The sequence below is a fragment of the Sinocyclocheilus grahami genome, unplaced genomic scaffold, assembly GCF_001515645.1.
Source record: "Sinocyclocheilus grahami isolate Dianchi unplaced genomic scaffold, SAMN03320097.WGS_v1.1 scaffold2.1, whole genome shotgun sequence".
Classification (NCBI taxonomy): Eukaryota; Metazoa; Chordata; class Actinopteri; order Cypriniformes; family Cyprinidae; genus Sinocyclocheilus; species Sinocyclocheilus grahami.
Genome location: NW_015505181.1, coordinates 2,243,168 through 2,263,313, shown reverse-complemented (window position 1 = coordinate 2,263,313; position 20,146 = coordinate 2,243,168). Strand labels below are relative to the sequence as shown.

General features: G+C 38.5%; 1 protein-coding gene across 4 annotated transcripts in view; it reads left to right on the top strand.

The window, feature by feature from the left end:
* The window catches only part of LOC107548515 (myoD family inhibitor-like), a 35,391-nt gene extending 15,463 nt beyond the window's left edge, over positions 1–19,928 (top strand). For 3 of the 4 annotated variants that reach the window (XM_016229421.1, XM_016229262.1, XM_016229342.1), the window contains exons 3-5: positions 2,105–2,245; positions 18,225–18,500; positions 18,639–19,928. In XM_016229421.1, coding sequence (XP_016084907.1) covers positions 2,105–2,245; positions 18,225–18,500; positions 18,639–18,892 — 671 coding nt within the window. In that variant the 3' untranslated portion in view covers positions 18,893–19,928. The remainder of the gene's footprint in view (positions 1–2,104; positions 2,246–18,224; positions 18,501–18,638) is intronic. The other variant, XM_016229493.1, reaches the window with a different exon arrangement.
* Positions 19,929–20,146: the final 218 nt, after the last annotated feature.

The window sequence follows — 20,146 nt, the reverse complement described above, 5'->3', positions numbered from 1 at the left end:
TACTTGGCCAGCTCTAAAACAACTAGTGTGTCTAAAGCACTAGATCGTTAACCCAGAGATCTGATTTTGAAAGGCTTTTACAAACGTGGCGTAATTTCTGAGATCATTAAGTGCGGGTTCTTGAAATTCCTCCCCACATAATATGGAAGGCTGAGCTGAAACACTGATGCCTGTGCAGTAAATCTCCCCTGCCTGCTGTACCCCTTGATTATGATGAGGAATTAAAGCTCTGACTTCTATTCAGCAGCGTTACTGAGGCAGGCTTCAGTGGTCTATGTTTTAAAGCTGAAATGGTTCATAAACATGATCCCTGTCTGTCCACAGCCCCAGCGCTGCTCTCACACTCACCCACATCAGCAACTCCCTAAACCCTGCAGGTTTCACTCTCTCACTTTTCTCTTTCTTTGTCTCTGTATTGCTTCACTCTAATAACTGAATGTTTATTATAATAAAGCTTTCTGGAATACTTTGATTCTGATTGGTCAATCACAGTCATTGAAGTTGAGGAGAAGAGAATGTTGTTTCTGTGAGCTATGAGGTCAGGCCTGACAATTTGTCTGTTGTTGGAGTTTTGGTTGAGGAAATGGGGGATGGAAGCCCCTCGTGAGTCGTCTTGGTTTGGCTGCTCAGAGGTGACAGCTCTGACTTCTATTCAGCAGCGTTACTGAGGCAGGCTTCAGTGGTCTATGTTTTAAAGCTGAAATGGTTCATAAACATGATCCCTGTCTGTCCACAGCCCCAGCGCTGCTCTCACACTCACCCACATCAGCAACTCCCTAAACCCTGCAGGTTTCACTCTCTCACTTTTCTCTTTCTTTGTCTCTGTATTGCTTCACTCTAATAACTGAATGTTTATTATAATAAAGCTTTCTGGAATACTTTGATTCTGATTGGTCAATCACAGTCATTGAAGTTGAGGAGAAGAGAATGTTGTTTCTGTGAGCTATGAGGTCAGTCCTGACAATTTGTCTGGGGGATGGAAGCCCCTCGTGAGTCGTCTTGGTTTGGCTGCTCAGAGGTGAAAGAGTTTAGTAGAGAAAATAAATAAGAGTGTATGGATGCAGTTAGATATGTCTGATACTTTTAGGTCAAGATCCCTGTCACTCAAACTCAGCCCTCTCCCTTTTATTTCTCTTTCTCTTTCTGGCTCTCTTTTTCACCAATGTCTAGGGATTTAGTTTTACTACAAGTGCAATATCTATATATATTTTTTAATTGACTAGTCTTGCTGGAACTAGGGATGCTCCGATCGTTTCCGATCAAGATGCTATGCAATGACAAAAAGACGTCCATTTGAATGCTGTATCTGCAAGGCTTTACAGATCAAAATACAGATCAAAAACTTTTCTGAGAGGGTTTTACCATGCAAAACTCCTAATAGTCATTTGTTGGATGGCTAATCAGTTCTCGTCAATCTTGACCCTGCTAAAGTAATTTCTTTAAAAAGCAATCCTCTTGTCAACAAAATAAAATAAAAATCCCTCGACACATCACACAATCACATAAAAAAAGGTAGAAACTGGAGTCTGCCAAAATCAAGTAAAGCAAAACGAGGCAGAGAGTCACTAAAGGAAATAAACCGAGAGCAGTGGACTGATGTTCCACAAGAGATGCGGTGTTTATCAGACAGCCAGTAAAGCCCAGCTGGCTTCCATTTGGGTAGGTATGGGCAAGAGGCCAGGACAGAGCAGAGCTCAGTTGCACTCAGCTCAGCTAAACACAGCGCTTCTCCTCGCTAAGACACAGTCCTGACCCTCTTTGATGTCATGCTGCTCTAGCCTCCTCAGACAGCCCTGTATAATTACCAGGCCACATAATAAGACCACTTGGCTCCAGCGCTAACTTATAAAACGCACACACAAACACATGCTGATGACTGCATGAATGCACTTTCACAGATACTTGAGCACAACGTGCATGCAAAGTGATGATCTAGCAAAATAACTAGTGCAAATATAAACACATTTCCAAACTGAACATCCACATTGTACTGTTGTTGCATCAAAACACTTTAGAAATTGATATGACAGCGAAGCCCTGTGTAAATTTCTCTGTATAACAATTTTTTATTTCTTTCTCCTGTGTTTGTGTTTTTTGGCCTCAGAAGGGAATGAAACTGGTGAGCAGAAAGCACAGAATTCAAACACCCCACCCATGGAAAAGACAGGAGACGTGGAGAATGGCAACAACAACAACAGCTTGTCCCAACCGGACCTCACTAGCACTCCTGGCAAAAGTATAACATGTAAGCATGAAACAATTGGACTGTTACCCAGCAGCCCTTCACAGATTGTTTGTACATGGTCTGTCTGTTCCATTGTTATGGAAACAGATGAAATGATGAGGAAATTAGGACTGATGACACTGGCCAGAGGGACAGATATATTAAGGTCTCTGTTATAAAAGAATCTGGGGCCTTGTTTATAAAACGAACGTACAATTTGATTAGGATTTGATCCTAAATTCAGTGCTAAGGAGTCTGTAGTGTTTCTGATTGTGTAGATGTAGACTGGGTGTGTACTAGTCAGTAGGCTGTGACTAAGTCCTCTGACTAAAGGGTAGATTGTTGATATGTCCTGTTACTGAGGGTGCTTTCACACCTGCCTCATTTATTCGGTTTAATCGCACAAGAGTTCGTTGTCCCTCTTGGTGCGGTTCGTTTGGGCAGGTGTGAATGCAGCAATCGCACTTGGGTGTGCAACAAAAGAGTACCAAACAAGCGTACCGAGACCTCCGTGAAGAGGTGGTCTCGGCCCGATTGCAAACGGACTCTGGAGCGGTTCGCTCGTGGTGAGAAAGCAATCTGACCCAACGGACCAAAGAACCAAGCGGGATCATAATTCATAACGGGAAATATATATATAAAAAGCAGCAGTCAGCAGTGAGAATGTTTGTTATTGCAGTTGAAAACCAAAGAGCAGCTCATATTAAATAAAACTTCATAAAAAAATATTCAAGACGCCTCCTGTATGGAGAAACTAGTAAAAATATAAAATCTTAAAATATAATTAAGTGTAATTCTATATACATAGATATAGCCTATTAGAGCGGGAGTGTCAGTCAGATGCACGTAAAAATGCATGCGCTCTTATTTTTAATGTTGAGGTTAGTCAGCAGTTACTGAGAGCAGGTGTAACTGCTACATTCGTAAGTGTTTGCGTTTGCCAGGACCGCTATAAAGCCACAATAAGCCCGCGGAGCGAACTTGTCAGTCCATCTTGATAATTGATGCAGAGGAACGTAAATGGGTGAACTCTGACCAATAAGAGGACAACTTTACTCACATGTGACCTGCAGTAATATTGTGAAATATTATTAATATTATATTAGTATACCATTTAAAAGAGCTTTTTTTATTTTAATCATTTTAAAATGTTATTTATTCCTGTGATAGCAAAGCTTCTTTTTTCAGCAGCCATTACTCCAGTCTTTAGTGTCACATGATCCTTTAGAAATCATTATAATATGCTGATTTGGTGCTCAAGAAACATTCCTTATTATTGTCGATAATGTTGAAGAACAGCATTTCTATAAAATATAATTTTATTTGAACCTTATAAATGTCTTTACTGGCACGTTTGATCAATTTAATGCATCTTTGCTGAATAAAAAAAAATTATTTCTTTAAAAAAAATCTTACTGAACTCAAACAGTACTGTATAAAACAGCTAATATTTCACATTTGCATTTAAACTCAAAGGCGTGATTTTAGACACAATCTGAACATTTCCACCGATGGCTAAATGCAATCTTCTTTAGAAGAAGTCATCAAAGCCTCATCTCACTGGTGCTTTTACCAGTTATTGCTGGGGAAAAAGCTGACTGTGATTTCCTGTAAGTGTTATTGCATGATGAATAAATAGATCTGTGCAGGACCCCAAAGAGACAGCCATCGCAGCCATGAGCATGTTTACACACAGTCACAGGTTATGTGAAACGTACCGAGAATAAGTATGTTAAGGACAGGCCCTCACTGTGTGTGTGGTAGGTGAGGTCGTGCTCTGGTTGTCCAGTTTGAGCCCGTGTTCTGACACATTCCAGACACCTACTGCTGCTTATTTACAGGAATAATTGTGCTGGGGCGTCTACAGCTGGGCTCTGTGGCAATTTCCTCTCTCACCTTCACCTCCTCCTGGAGACCATTACAGTACATCTGAGCATGCGACTAGCTAAACTTTATCTTGCAGGAAACCGAGGCACCGACTAAAAACAAAATTGGTTGCAGTGGTTGCAAGTACCGTGACTGGAATTCTTGCAGAGGCTTTGAGTGGAAAAGCTTGTAACATGATCTCATTGTCTCTTCACAGTCTAGCAACAGCTAATTTAGAAGAATTATGTTCAGTTACGTTAAATTGTCTTGAAGGCATGTGGATTGTGATCACACTAACCTGGTGGATGTCGACTGCTCATATGACAATGATACTGAAAGCACGGCTCATGTTTGCCCACTTTTACAAATCTGTCACACCTTAGTGTCATAATGTGTAGATTTGATGTGACGGTACGACATTACTTGTCTTAAAGTTCCCAGTAATGAGCTGGCCAGGGTGCAAAGGAGACTCTCTACAGGCCGATTTGTGTAAACGCTTGGCCAGAGCATCGGGGTGTTTAAGACCCCACAAAGACCCAGCGTTCCGCCTCAGTAAGAAGAAAACATAAAAAGGAGATTATGCATCCTGCATTTCTTGGCTTTTGTCCCTTGCACATTCTATAAAATGCTCATAAAAATGGCAGCATTATGATTGCATAACTGAGCGGACATTTTACAAACTCTAGGTCAGAGTTCTAGGCCAGGGGATAGAACGTAACATTTAGTTGTGTTATTGTTGCTGGAAAGAGTGGAGGAAGTAGAAAGAACAAAAGGGCAAATATAAAATAGTGCTAAATCAGGTGTTTGGTGACCACAAGCCAAAGCCATTAGACCGTGTATGAGCTATTTACAATGCAAAAATATTAAGAAAGGAAAAAAAAAACAAGAGGGAAAAAAAACTAATTCAGTTAACTGAGGGGAAAAGAAACTAGAATGGTGCCCAATAAACAAAACAATTCCCATAAAATATTTTCCCAAAACCTCTAACCTAATTAACCAAAGAAAAATTTGAAAAATAAAAATCTCTGGCACATATGACACTATATATAACCTACTCTACATGCACAACACAAGAAACACAAAATACACTTGATAACTACAGGCAATATGTATATTGCGTGACTCGCTTACCTGTTCTCTTTTCCTAAGATCAAAGAACAGTATCTCTTATAAAGCTTAACAGCACAAGTGCTCGATTCACAAATTCACATGCTATCATTTAACACCGGGTACACAACACAAAACACCCAAGCACGCACACTGAACTGCACAGTAAAGCCAACTTGATTGTCTGTCTTTAAGTCGTTGTGGTGTTCACACTACGTGACTGTATGTAAATGATCCGCAACGGGGGGTTACACACTACACAAGCTGACAACAACTCTGTCACCCAACGACTCGGCAAACCACGTTTTGTCACAAAAACACACGCGAGAAATGGAATGGGAATAACGCGAAACCACACGTGAAACAGGAGTCGTTTATTTGAAAATGGATGTCCGGAAGAAATTAGCGCTGCAAGCTGTTTGAAAAATGTTGCTCCATTTATTGTCCAAACTTTTCTTTAAGCTATGTTGTTGTTGCTGCTGTTATTTTTCTTCTGGTGACCTCAACCCATGCCTTGCTCTCTCATTGGCTGTAGTTCGTCACGACACCTGACACCACGTGATGTCGAGGCGGCCGACCGGCCCAGATATTTGAGACGCTAGATATTTGTTTGCCGTCGGCGACACATCAGCGAGCCTCTTTGATGCGTCATTGTGTAGTTCACACACAGAGATTGCCGAGCAATGATCACCCACTGATTTTTCCTCGATCACAGCCTGACCTGTCGGCAAGCTCGTTAACTTGCAAATCGGGCTTAAAATCCTGTAGTGTGAACTAGGCATTAGGCACGCTGAGATACCTTTAAATCAGCAGGGCAGCACCGGATTGGCTACAGAGAGAGGACACCCTAATGATGATTGGCAGGTGATTCATCCACTACATGAGCGAGACAACAAATAGGAAAACAATCGAGAGAGAAAAAGAGTAAGAGAGAAATGCAACCACGCACAGAACGTAACGGGACAAAATGTACAACTCCACCTCAGTTTTTTCCCTGCAAACGTGTCTCCTTCGATGTGCATGGTTTTATTTGGAGATGGACCAGTGAGATGTGCCTATTTGGGACTCATAAAATGTTGAACACTGTTGCATCATCTGCTTTATAAGGAGTGTGCAGTCCTTTATGGATCCATGTGTGCTTTGAGGCTTGCGGTGCGCTTTATTAGAGTTTTGCATATGTGTAAAATGTGTGCTTCTCGATACTGACATGGCAAGTTTCATTTTGTGCATAAATCAGCAATATTTGTTGTAAACAGTAGTGTGACGATTCAGCCAGGTCCAAATGCTTCAGCCCGGGGCAATGATGTCATGGATATTGCATGTATTTCTAGACTGAATGAGAGTGCAGAAAGGCTGTTAAATTCACTTTTTTTTGTTTGAATCTGACTTTTTGAATGTTCGAACATTGACAAAGCACCTTTACATAAAACAATAATATAGTGCTCCAATCCGTTCTTAAAATAATGGCTTAAAATACAAAAACACTTATGCAAGCGAATCGTGCCCACAGCTAAAGTTTAGCTGCTAAACTGTAAACACTTAAAACAATAATGGTGGATACGTAAGCCGAGTGCTAACTGATGAAACAATACTGTTTGTAAACCAAAATATGTCTACTGTAATGTTTGAACTCCAGACAAAAGACGCTCTGTGTCTTAACTTTTAATCAGAACACAGAACAGCTGTATCTCAGGCCAGCCAGCCTAACTAACTCCCACATTAACCCTATAACTGCCAGTGGAGCAAAATAAACAGCAATTTCACAATGATTCTAAAGTCTGTGTACTACATTCTTTATTATTAAACGAAGTAATTATTAGAACGTCAGTCTACATTAATCGAACTATCAGAACTATTTATTCAGTAAGACCGTAATATCGTGCTTTACATGGAAACCTAAAGCTGCACAAGGTATACATCACATATTAGCAAAAAAACTTGATAATTTGAGCACTCAATTGAGAATGTTAAACATAACGTATCAATCGTACTTGCAGGGTGTGGTTGGGAAAGCTTGTTAGTCCAAATAAAGAAAGCCGACGAAGATAAAAGCCAAGATTAGAAAAGCAGTCCTCTGTAAAATGACGAGCACACAACAAAAGGTTCAAATTGTATTTCTGTGGTATCATTGAACACAGTGTCTTCTCGACATGATGTAAACACACTAACTAGCGGAAGTGTTTGTGGGCAGGTCAGAGTCGCGGGCAGGCGGGATTATGCAAATGTGTTAGTACCCAGTGACGTATACCGGTAACAGGCAAAAGATTCGAAAATATGACTACTCGTTAAGGCGATTCAGAATCGACTCTCTCTTTTGAGAGACAATATCTTTATTTATCGTGCACTTTTTTTGATGAACAACTTTACAGACTGTTTTCATTTAAGGATAGCTACGTTATAAACTGCAAAAGATATATTTTTCAAAAACCCATATGACCTGCTCTTTAAAGTCTTGCAGAAAATCTTAGTAATAAAGACTAAGACCAGTGTTGGGCAGTAACGCATTACTTAGTAATGCGTTAGTTACTGTAATTTGATAACTTTTTTAGTAACGGAGGAATTTAATGCGTTATAATTTTCAAAATAGTAATTAGAGTATAGTTACAAGCCGAGGTCTATACGTTACTGCCGCATTACATTGCTAACAGAATGCAGTGTTTTATATTCTGGAGATTGTAAAAAGGATGTAGCACACGCATTGTCGAGTCAAGTGCCAGTGGATTAGAGACCTGCTCTCCCGCGAGACCCGACGCAACAGAGTGCGGCGCGGGACAAGACTTGATAGGCGAGTGGAGAAACTCGTGTGTGTGCGTGGGATGCGGGAGAATAAAATGATTCACGGGACTCCGTGAAAATATCTAAACATAACATAAAATATCTAAAACAAATAAATTGTTATTCATCTATTACACAAAAGTTACATGAACTAATATAAAATATAAACAATTAACAGGTGCAATTGTTTTAATTGAGTTTTAAAAACAGAGTTTCTATTTAGGCTATAACACGTGTTTGCAGCGTTGAGAAATGCAGTGCTGAAATTTGCGTGTTCACGAATCCTCTCATTATAACACACGAATTGTAGACATTATGAAAGATTCATTATGCATATACAGTGGGGGAAAAAAGTATTTAGTCAGCCACCAATTGTGCAAGTTCTCCCACTTAAAAAGATGAGAGAGGCCTGTAATTTTCATCATAGGTATACCTCAACTATGAGAGACAAAATGAGAAAAAAAATCCAGAAAATCACATTGTAGGATTTTTAAAGAATTTATTTGCAAATTATGGTACATTCTCCCAATTCTCTTCTGGATCATCCAAATGCTCTCTAGCAAACTTCAGACGGGCCTGGACATGTACTGGCTTAAGCAGGGGGACACGTCTGTCACTGCAGGATTTGAGTCCCTGGCGGCGCAGTGTGTTACTGATGGTAGCCTTTGTTACTTTGGTCCCAGCTCTCTGCAGGTCATTCACTAGGTTCCCCCGTGTGGTTCTGGGATTTTTGCTCACAGTTCTTGTGATCATTTTGACCCCACGGGGTGAGATCTTGCGTGGAGCCCCATATCGAGGGAGATTATCAGTGGTCTTGTGTGTCTTCCATTTTCTAATAATTGCTCCCACAGTTGATTTCTTCACACCAAGCTGCTTACCTATTGCAGATTCAGTCTTCCCAGCCTGGTGCAGGTCTACAATTTTTTTTTCTGGTGTCCTTTGACAGCTCTTTGGTCTTGGCCATGGTGGAGTTTGGAGTGTGACTGTTTGAGGTTTTGGACAGGTGTCTTTTATACTGATAATGAGTTCAAACAGATGCCATTAATACAGGTAACGAGTGGAGGACAGAGGAGGCTCTTAAAGAAGAAGTTACAGGTCTGTGAGAGCCAGAAATCTTGCTTGTTTGTAGGTGACCAAATACTTATTTTACCGAGGAATTTACCAATTAATTCTTTAAAAATCCTACAATGTGATTTCTGGATTTTTTTTTCTCATTTTGTCTCTCATAGTTGAGGTATACCAATGATGAAAATTACAGGCCTCTCTCATCTTTTTAAGTGGGAGAACTTGCACAATTGGTGGCTGACTAAATACTTTTTTGCCCCACTCTATTTATTGTGTTATAACAGAGATTTGTGAGATTGCGATGAAATGAGATGTCTTTTAGAGATTATAAATGCAGCACTCTTTGCTGGCATTCTGCCATGCACGCAGCAGCCGCTTGCTTTAGTTAAAAATAACAGTGTTCTGTGAATGTTGATGCTTTAATAACAAATATTTATCAGGAGTGTGTATGCTGGGATTTCATAAATTTCATGGAGAAAAAAGTAACGTAACTAGTAATGTAATTAATTACTAATTACTTTTGAAATAAAGTAATCAGAACAGTAACATGATTACTTTTAAAAGGAGTAATCAGTAATTTGATTACATTTTCAGAGTAACTTGCCCAACACTGTTAAAGACTAATTGGTCTTAAAGATCGAATGAACTTCTATGTGACCGTTTCCATAAGAGGTGCTCTTTGGTTTCAAATCCAATACATGGCAACTAAAAGGCAAGTGATTGTTCTGTCAACTGGCCTGAAACTCTGACATTGGCCCTGGGCCACTCGGTCATCCTCATGTTGAGCCCTAGGATAAATTTAAAGACATGACTTTTCTGAAGAGCCATTTCATTTGCCTGGGACGTCTGGTTTTAAGCTCACCCTGTGTGATACAATAACATAATGACAGTAATCAGTACTGGCAGTCTAGACTTGTGTTTGTTTGTCGATTTTTCGATGAATCGTTTTTTTTAAATGACGTCGATTCGATATCGATTCTCAAAAGCTGCGAGTCAACCTTTTCCGGTATTTATTTCAGCACACATTTAAAACAAGATCTGATTAACGTGAATCTTATCATTAGTCTTCTCCACTAGATGTCACCCTTATTTACCTTGCGCGATGTTACAACAGAAAGCCTGTCATTCATTCAGTGCTTATCATGGCCATACATGTGATTCGCAATGCTCAGGTGAAATGCTATAGTAATACTATAAATCTGTGGAAGCATTTGATATCACACATAAGGCGCCATGGTTTCTGCAATGAATGAATGGCGGATGGCGCAGCGCACAGTTTTGTTTACTACACACATACTAAAGCGTGGATGACGCTAGCGGTGTTTTCAGCTTCTTCTGCCATCTCACTATATGATGACATGAACACGAATGTCATCTCCAGCTGCTTTGAGTCACTTCATTAGCATTTTACAGTTTCATTTGAGAAAACTACCGTCATATCACATACACAGAAGCTGCAAATTCTTCATGGCAACCCGTCAAAATAAAAGTTTAGTTTAACGTTAAGAAACTGTCAGAATATATTACTATTTAGCAGTCTTAAGACTCAATGCTACTACTGCTAATACATATTAATAAATCTTTATTTTTAAAGGAATAATCACCTTTTTCTTTTTAATTTTAATAGTAAACCTCTGTTGTGCAGCACTTTGTTCGCCAAAAAATAAAAGGGTTTAATTTTCATTTGATTAGGATAGATTAAGTTAATGTTTTATGCCTTCATCTGATTACCAGAAAAATTAAGAACATTTTATAGGGCCCTATTATTGTTTAAAAAAGGATATTCTATACAAAAAAAAAGAATAGGTTTAAAATACAGGCATGTGGTTCTTAATTTCTTTTTATTAGTTCACCATTTGTAAACTGATGTTTACCGTTCATTTTTTTAGAAATATCAATAGCATATTAAAACTATATTCACTGAATGTAATAAAAAAAATCGAGAGCTTGCGAATCGAAATCAAATCGAATTGGGACATCTGAATCGATACCCAGCCCTAATCAGTACAATCACTCATCCCCCTCATACACTCTCATTAGCAGGAGCATTTCAAGATATTTTATCAATGCATTTCCTCTGAACTGATCACGTGACTGTACCGCTCTACTGATTGTCAGAACACCAGCTAGGGAAATGATGACTGGGGAGGTCCATATACTGTATAGGAAAACAGCTTCTGAGATGGCTTGATAAAAATTGAATTTGGTCAGAGAATTGTCTCATTGCATATCCTGTCTCTCAGTCCCATTCTGGACTTTTTATTGAATTATTCAGCTTCAGCAGGGCTTTAAGCTCAGTTCCTGTGTCTCACTCATCACATCATCTATTATCAGTGTTCAGAGGGGCCAGCATCAGGGGAAATAAATGACTTGAAGGAAGAAGGGGAAAATGCTGTCTTAAATTACAGCTTTAAAATTCTCTGATTAGAGTCTTCATCGCTGGAGATTGTCATTGAAATGAGCTCAGGCAGAACGGGATTAAAGATTACTTGATCTCTTGCGAAAATACTATATGCTGTGTTTTTTGTTTGAGGCCACCCTGTAAAATTTGACTTTGCTTTTCAAAGAGCCATATAATTTATCCCTTGCCACATTTGGATGTGTTCTTTTTCTATTCGGTTTTACTGACAACAGGCATCCTTGTTTAGAAAGTAGGGGATTTCCATTTCACTGGTGTGAAGATATGGTGCTTTTATTTGCACCATCTGTCCTACACATTATTTTTATTTATTTATTTTTAAATGCTGAACATTTCTCAGTAAGAACAGATAATAATTTGTCTGATAGCTTGTTGTTCTTGAAGATTTCATGTGTTTGTGTTTTCATTTTGTATTAATGAAAAAGTGCTGACTCACTAGTTTCTGTGGTCCTGCGGGTTTTAGACAGAAGGTACTGTTACTCATGGCTGTTTGGACCAGTGGGGGACTATAAATGAGGTGTTACGGGAAACCTGGGGCCCTGGGCAGGGAATTTAAGATGAGATAATGCAGCTGACGTCTGGGGGTCTCAGGGGCCCAGAAAGGCGCATGTTCAGATGATATAGTAGGTCCTGAGTGATTCTGCACACCTAGAGAAACTTGACATCTCGGGCCTAAATTGTGCATTTTAGATAAGGATAGAATGGGAGATGCTAAGAGCTGCTGATCCATGTGCTTTATGGATGATTTTGGAAAATATATAATTTTATGAAATATACTTTTAAATTTTTTTACAAGCAACCTGAGGATGATTCACCCCTTGTCTGAGTGTCCCCACCCACAGATGATTTCAGACTGCAGAGTAATGCACTGATGGACTATTATTTTAGCAGCGGAAGACTGTTTAAAGATGAAAGAACTTCAGTAAAGCCTCTCTTAAAGATGAAGAATTGTTTCCCTTTTGATTTACTTCCTGTCATTTGTCATCAGCTTCACATCCACACATCGATTTCTTGACACTCTTACTCTGTCCATCTCTCCCTTTTTTTCTGGTGTTCTTTGGGTGCATGGTAAATAATGAAAACTTATTGAATTGATAGAAGATGGACATCTAGTCTCTTTCAGTATTGATTTACCCACAACCCAACAACAACTTCATTCACTATAATCCTGACTAGGTTTGTGTGTTCAGTATGTAAAATGCATATATGGTAATCTATCAAAGCTTTGAAATGTATGCGAACATGTCACATTTTTATGCATGTATATGAACTTTGTTTTGGATATGAGAGCACAAGACGTGTCATAGTTTTGCCTTCTGATTCTCAGCAGAGAAACTTCTGGCTTCTGTAGAAATTTCTGTCTTACTGGCAGATGCCCAGGAGACCGACTGACGCTGCGTGTTTACTGCCCTAAACACAAATGCACACAAACAAATTAACATCCTGAGTCAAATAGCTCATCCAAAAACTGCAGCACAGGATAACACAAATATGCCCCATGTTATTGTGGATTCAATTCCTGACCACCAACTTTCCAAAAAAAAAAAAAAAAAGCCCACTGGTCTTTAAATATGTTTACACCCTTTAACCGCGTGTACACTTTTATTTAGGTCAAAAAAGTCTGAAATGCTGTGGGTGTAACTCAAGCAGTGTACAATACAGTGCTGTTCCGACAGCCACTAATCTATCTATTTAACCTTGAAATAGACACTCTGAATGCAAGTTTGGATGAGTCACTGTGAAAACAATGTGTTTCTATGAAACAGTTTCTTAAGAGTATATGTCTGAACATAAGTTTTAATCTTTCTTGAAAATGTTTTATTTTTCTCTGGCGTGTTATTGTCTAACACGTTTTTTTTAAATCTTCTCACTGAGCCACCTTGTATAAAGATATCTAGTCTTACACTTATAAAAGAGTAGAACTTTAATTTCATAATGTAGCCTTCATCATGTGCTTCACATTCACACTTAAATACATTTATTTATGCATTGTTATACGATCACTTGAGTTTTAGTGTGAATTAGTTTCCTTTGCAAACACTTCTATAGCAATATCCAGATATTTATTGAACATTCCTTAGTGAAACTACAAAGCATTTGTACTTTATTTATTTATTTATTTATTTATTTTTTACAAAAGTAATTTTAGCAAGCACAGATCATTAGTCAATAGTTATGTACAGAATACTGCTGAAAGTGTGCTCTTTCTGGACCATAATGTATATGGGCCACAAAATGTGTGTACCTTCAACTCTGTGATTTGCAAGCACCACTTCTTGAGAAAAGAGATGCACATGTGGGATTCTGTGTTAAAAGACATTTATGGTTGCTAATGAACACATTATGTATTAGTTGATATATAAATTCATATATACACTACTGTTCAAATCAAAACTTTGGGGTCAGTAAGAGTTGTTCTTGAACTTAATGTTCCTGAAAGAATTTGTTATACTCACCTTTTCTGTCTTAATCTGCTTTAAAATGTAATTTATTCCTGTGATGGCAAAACTGAATTTTCAGCAGTCATTACTCCACTTTTCAGTGTCACATGATCCTTCTAATTGGCTGATTTGGCGCTCAAAAAATTATTTGCTTATATTTAGATTTTTCAGGATTTTTTTTTATTAATAGTTAAAAGGAACAGCATGTATTTTGCAACATTATAAATGTCTTTACTCACTTTTGATCAGTTGAGTGCATCCTTGCTGAAAAGAAGCGTTAATTTCATTTAAAAAAATCTTAGTTAACCCATACATTTGAAGGGTAATGTGTAATATTGGTAATATTAACATAAAGGTAATATTGTAGATGCCAGACCACAGTTGTGCTGTGAACCTCTCAGCAGCTGGTGGTGATGTAGATGTAGATATTTCAGGTTTAATGTCTTTGTCTCCGTGTATGAAAGCATCACAGCTTCAAATGTCAGATGTAACTCCATGGTGAACTGTAACTGTTTCTGAAGGGCTGATCCTTCAATCTAGACCTGGCAAGCTCAAGATCATACACAATAAAGCCTGGCAAACAAATGGGGGTGGAAGTTCATTATAAACACCCCACCAATCTAACACCGAACATATGGACTCGAGGGTGATGTTTACCCACTTGAAAGAAGAAACTGCTTTCACTTCTAAAGAAATGCAGGCTTTTAGTCTTTTCATAGACTCTGACATTTAATGCACTTTATAGAGTTATCTTTACAAACTCAACATCTGGAGTAAAGTTTGAAATGGCAAAATATCCAATCAGAGTGAATTTGCTTGCGGTCCAACACCAGCACACTGTGGGCATGTGTCCACTCAGCCATTATCTAATGTAGCTGATTGCCAGTTCTGTCTTCTAGACCTTCCACCATCAGACTCTGTGAATAGAACGAGGTGTGTTTGTGTATGTTTTTCCTGGACTCTGTCGAGTCCACATGCCTCCGCATGGGCACCAGACGTATTCCTATGAACTCTGGCTCTCTTAATGTTCCCTTCAGTCGTTTCTTATGTGACTCTTATGTGAAAATGTTTAGTGCAGCAATAAGATGGGATTAAATACTATTATCATTCACAAAAAAAATATAACAAAACATTTCACGTAAAAGGTCCATTTAGCCTTTCTCTGTTTTGGGGGTTTATTTTCTTTTGGCTCTGAAGATCTGCATTTCACAGTTTTTATTTTTTCCAGAATAATTAATCTTTTGCGGTGCTCAAGAGTAAAATATATGAAGTGCTGTAGACTGCTTGCCAAAGTCAACTCCACGAGCAGTTTGTGGTTTGTGTATGTTTTTCCTGGACTCTGTCGAGTCCACATGCCTCCGCATGGGCACCAGACGTATTCCTATGAACTCTGGCTCTCTTAATGTTCCCTTCAGTCGTTTCTTATGTGACTCTTATGTGAAAATGTTTAGTGCAGCAATAAGATGGGATTAAATACTATTATCATTCACAAAAAAATATAACAAAACATTTCACGTAAAAGGTCCATTTAGCCTTTCTCTGTTTTGGGGGTTTATTTTCTTTTGGCTCTGAAGGTCTGCATTTCACAGTTTTTCTTTTTTCCAGAATAATTAATCTTTTGCGGTGCTCAAGAGTAAAATATATGAAGTGCTGTAGACTGCTTGCCAAAGTCAACTCCACGAGCAGTTTGTGGAGGAACACTAGAACATTTGTAGGCTGTAAACTCACAGGGAAACTATGTCTGAACTTCAGAACGCCAAACGTTTGGCCTCATCATCACACTCAGTGCACAAAATGACTGACGTTGTAATTATAACATTAGACATAAATTTAGCTGATATGCCTCTCCTTTTGTTTTCATTACCCTGATCTGGCTGCACCACGGCGTATCATTGTACACACTCTTGTTTTCGATGGCAGCCTGCATGGATTGTGGTCCGCTTTTCAAACAGTTGTCCACCATACGGTGCCCAGATTCAAGAGCTTAATTGAGTATTTGTTTAATCAGTGCCTGTGCCCGAAAAAAAAAGCATTTATTTTTAATTAGACCTGAAAAATGTTTCTGACTTTTATGAGGCATTCGATTTAGAGAGAGTGGCTGAAGTCAGAAAGTTTGCAGATACCGTATTTTCCAGAAAATAGGTTGCACCTGACTGTAAGTCACATTTCATTATTATATTCAGAAGTAATGTAAAATGCCAATAATTAAAAAGAAATGTTTACAAACATAAACACTATAAGCCATTTAGTTCCCCTCACTCCACAGTCTTTAGAACAGAACAGGTATTGTAATCATAAGTATAAAACAAACATAAATTATAGTGGCATTCAGTATGAACAGCATTTATCACAAATGCCAAGTGTAAACCAATTTATTTAAAGCAAAACTTTGAACCATCGGCATGTGGGAAATGCGCTATACAAATAAACTTGGGTTCACGCACCGCTCCCATTAATCTCTCATTAATTCAAATACAGTAAGTCATTTTGGAATATGTTACAGCATATTTCAGATGAAAAAAAAAATGAATATTTCGGAAGTTACATTAGAGAGAGTTGGCTGCTAGTTGGCTGCATGTTTTAGACTCTTTACTGTAGAGCTTGATTATTGCATTTATTTTAAACCCATCCTCTACTATAAAATTTCTACTGTTTGGACCCCTTGATGTCTGTGGTTTTATTTAATTTTCATTTTCGAGGCACACAGAAATGTTTCCTGCACTTTCTGCTCCTTTGCTTGATTTGTGTATGTTGTCTTGTCATTTGCTCTCTGAGGGAAATGAAGCATAGCGGTGATCTCATGTTGGTTGTTTGTTCCTTTGTTTACTCTTCCTGCATCTCTGAAGCAATGGTATGCAAATCCATTCTGGTCTCTTGATCTCGGTTTATTAATTCCTGTTTCTTTGTTTGTTTGCTTGTCTGTTTGTTTTGGACTGTTTCTCTTTGGTGCTTTGAAGCTGGTTGGGGGGAAAGCCATCATACTGAAACGATACACAACTGTAGAAGAGACAGATGAAAATGATAGAGTAACTAAGACGGTGAATCTGAAAACATGAGCCATATCATTGTGTCTAGTCATATCAACAGTCTAGACCCCATGCTTACTGCTGACCTGCAAGCATCAAGCGGATATTGTAAACGTGTGCTTTTCCCGTCAGGACCCCTGTCCCTACTGCTCTTTCCCAGAAACAAACTCTACTTTGGCATCAATATCAGTCAGTCTTGCCCTTGTTTCTTCCTGTGGATGACCTGTTGAAAAATGTAGGACTGGGAGATCAATTGAATTTGCTGGTTTTGTTGGTGATTTATAAAATTAAGCAACATTGATCTTTTTTTATATACTCATTAAGTTTCCTAAGCCTCGTTAGACTAGTTTTGTGATCTAACACGTATGACAGAGATGTTTTAATAGTCTTAATAATCTTAATTAATATTAATATTAATAATAATAATAATTTAGTAAAAATATATGCAGGTAAATATTTTATAAATACTGTAAAGTTAATGTTAAAATCGAAACTATTAAAAGTGTAAATTAAAAAATATTGAGATGCACACTACTATTCAAAAGTTTGGGATCAGTAGGATTCATAAGATTCAAATTATATATAATATAATTTTTTTCTTTAATAAATTAATAGTTTTTATTCAGCAAAGCTGTATTAAAATGACCAAAAGTGAGACATGCTTTTTGTTTGAACAAAAAAATAATACAAAATAATAATAATAATAATAATAATAACAATAATTTGTCTCAGTTTCCACAAAAATGTTAAGCAGAATAACTGTTTTCAACTTTGATAACAATAAATGTTTCTGACCACTAAATCAGCATATTAGAATGATTTCTAAAGGATCGTGTAAGACTGGTGTAATGGCTGCTGAAAATTCAGCTTTGCCATCACAGTAATTGGAATAATTACTGTTGTTACTTGTTACTGTACATGTTACTATTCTTAGCTTTCTATAACTTTGCAAGTTATATTTACAATTAGAAGCTAATTAAAAAACAAAACAAAAAGTGTAGCCCACTACCTCTCCCTTTCTGTACAGTGGGATCTTTAAGTAAAGTTCTTGGGTATTACACAAGAATCTGCCTGAGACCCTTTTTTGGAAGTTGATTGGTCCATGTGAGGAAACCGTTAATTCCATTTGAAGAAACAAGATGCTAACTAAGTCTTCTAGCCACAAATATGCAGCTGCTGTTTTTCTTTTACACATCCTTAGGCTGCAAAAGGAGAATAATTACACAGCAGCAGAAAAAGCTGATATAAACCCCAGCTATAACCCTGCTCACCTTTTTGTTTGTGTTCTTTCTCTCTCTCAGATCAACCTCAGGCACGGTCTACGCCCATACACCCCACGCTATCTAACTCGACTGAAACAGCGGCGCTGCTGAGGAGAGACCGCAAGCCGCATAGCAATGGGGTTAGAAACGGAACCTTTTCACAAGCCGCCTCGTCATCCTCCTCATCTTCATCCACAGCCCATAAAAACCCCAAGAAACTGCAATCAAACCCATCCATCAACAGTCAGAGCAGCAAGAGGAGCAAAGGTAGCTCCAAATCCAACAGCTCCCAGATCCCCACAGAGGCCCAGGATGGTGAGTCAGACCTCACTGCCCAATAACCCTGATTGTTTGTACACTTTTTCATTCATTTGCAGGAAGTTTGATTGACGCAGATATCCATCACTCGCCAGAGAGATTTCTGTTGTGACTAACTTTCTGTGCTGCATCCAGATTGCTGTGTCCACTGCATCCTGGCCTGTCTGTTCTGCGAGTTCCTCACACTGTGCAACATCGTGCTGGACTGCGCCACATGCGGCTCCTGCGCATCAGACGACTCGTGCTTCTGCTGCTGCTGCGCTTCAGAGGAATGTGGCGACTGTGACCTGCCCTGTGACATGGACTGCGGCATCATCGACGCGTGCTGCGAGTCTGCAGACTGTCTGGAGATCTGCATGGAGTGCTGCGGGCTGTGCTTTTCCTCCTGAGACTCCGGTAGGGGGTGCTGCCACTTTTACTGATTTGGGACTTGAGAAGAAACAAGCAAAGAATGACATCCGATGATCTGGAGTGGGCACAAACCTAGTTGGAGTTGTGAGTTACAGTCTAGTAGCTTCCTTTTGAACTGTCTTGCTAGGAAAAGGGTTGGGGCGTCATAGACTAGTGGTGATATTCTGCAATAGTCTTTATACATATGAACTCTTTCTGGAGTTTGGTTTCTGCTTAAAATGTTTCGTTGAGTCTACATTGGCATGATGCTGAATACAAAAACACCCAAAAGACTTATGAGGCCACTGAGAAAAGCCAAAAAAAGGTTAGTAAATGTCAGTGTTTGTTAGTTATTTGAAATCATCTTGGTGCCAAACTTTTGATAAATGCACAATCCACAACCATCCAGTGGTTTAAGAATTCCAAAATAATGCACACCATAAAAGAGCTTGAATTGCAGCTCAGGTCTATTGTCAAAAACAATACAGTCTCCTAAAAACATTCCAACGCTAAGTTCTCAAGGAAGATGTATCCAAAGATCACATACAATCAACACTAGTGCTATTTTATAACATTATTCCCAAATATCACCTCTTGGTGCGCACACTTACTGTTGTACACTGGTGTAGTCCTTTGAGGATTACAAAAGCCATAAACTGTGAGTGTGAAACTCATAGATGTATGCGAGTGGGAGAAAGACGTGTATTTAATATATGGTGCCATACTACAGTTGTATCATAGATTGTATATAAACGTGAAAAGAATCATATCAGTCTCTACATGTGGTCCTGTGATGTTCTTATTCTCACTCTTTCTTATCATTTTCACTACATCAGTTCTTACATACTGGAATATTATACTGTAAGCTGTTGTGAATTGCTCCCGTAATTTTTTCCAATGTGAAATATCTGTGTTGTAATTCCAAAACTTTCCATTTATATCAGTTGTGTGAATCTAAATGTTAAATTTATGTATCTACCTATTGTTTTTTGATGTAGTAAATGCCTAGTGTTAGCAGTATTATTTTATCCTTTCCAAAAAACTGGTTTCGTTACTGTCTAAATCTAGAGCAGCACATATGTAGGCTTGAGTATCAACAGCCCATAATCTAAATCATAACCCGTACATAATAATCTCACAGAATGATGACGAAAAGCAGTGCATTGATTTGAATTGTTTACATTTTAAGGATAAATCTCTATTCTTGCTTGCAATAAAACTGGAGGTAGACGGGATACATTTGTAACTGGAAA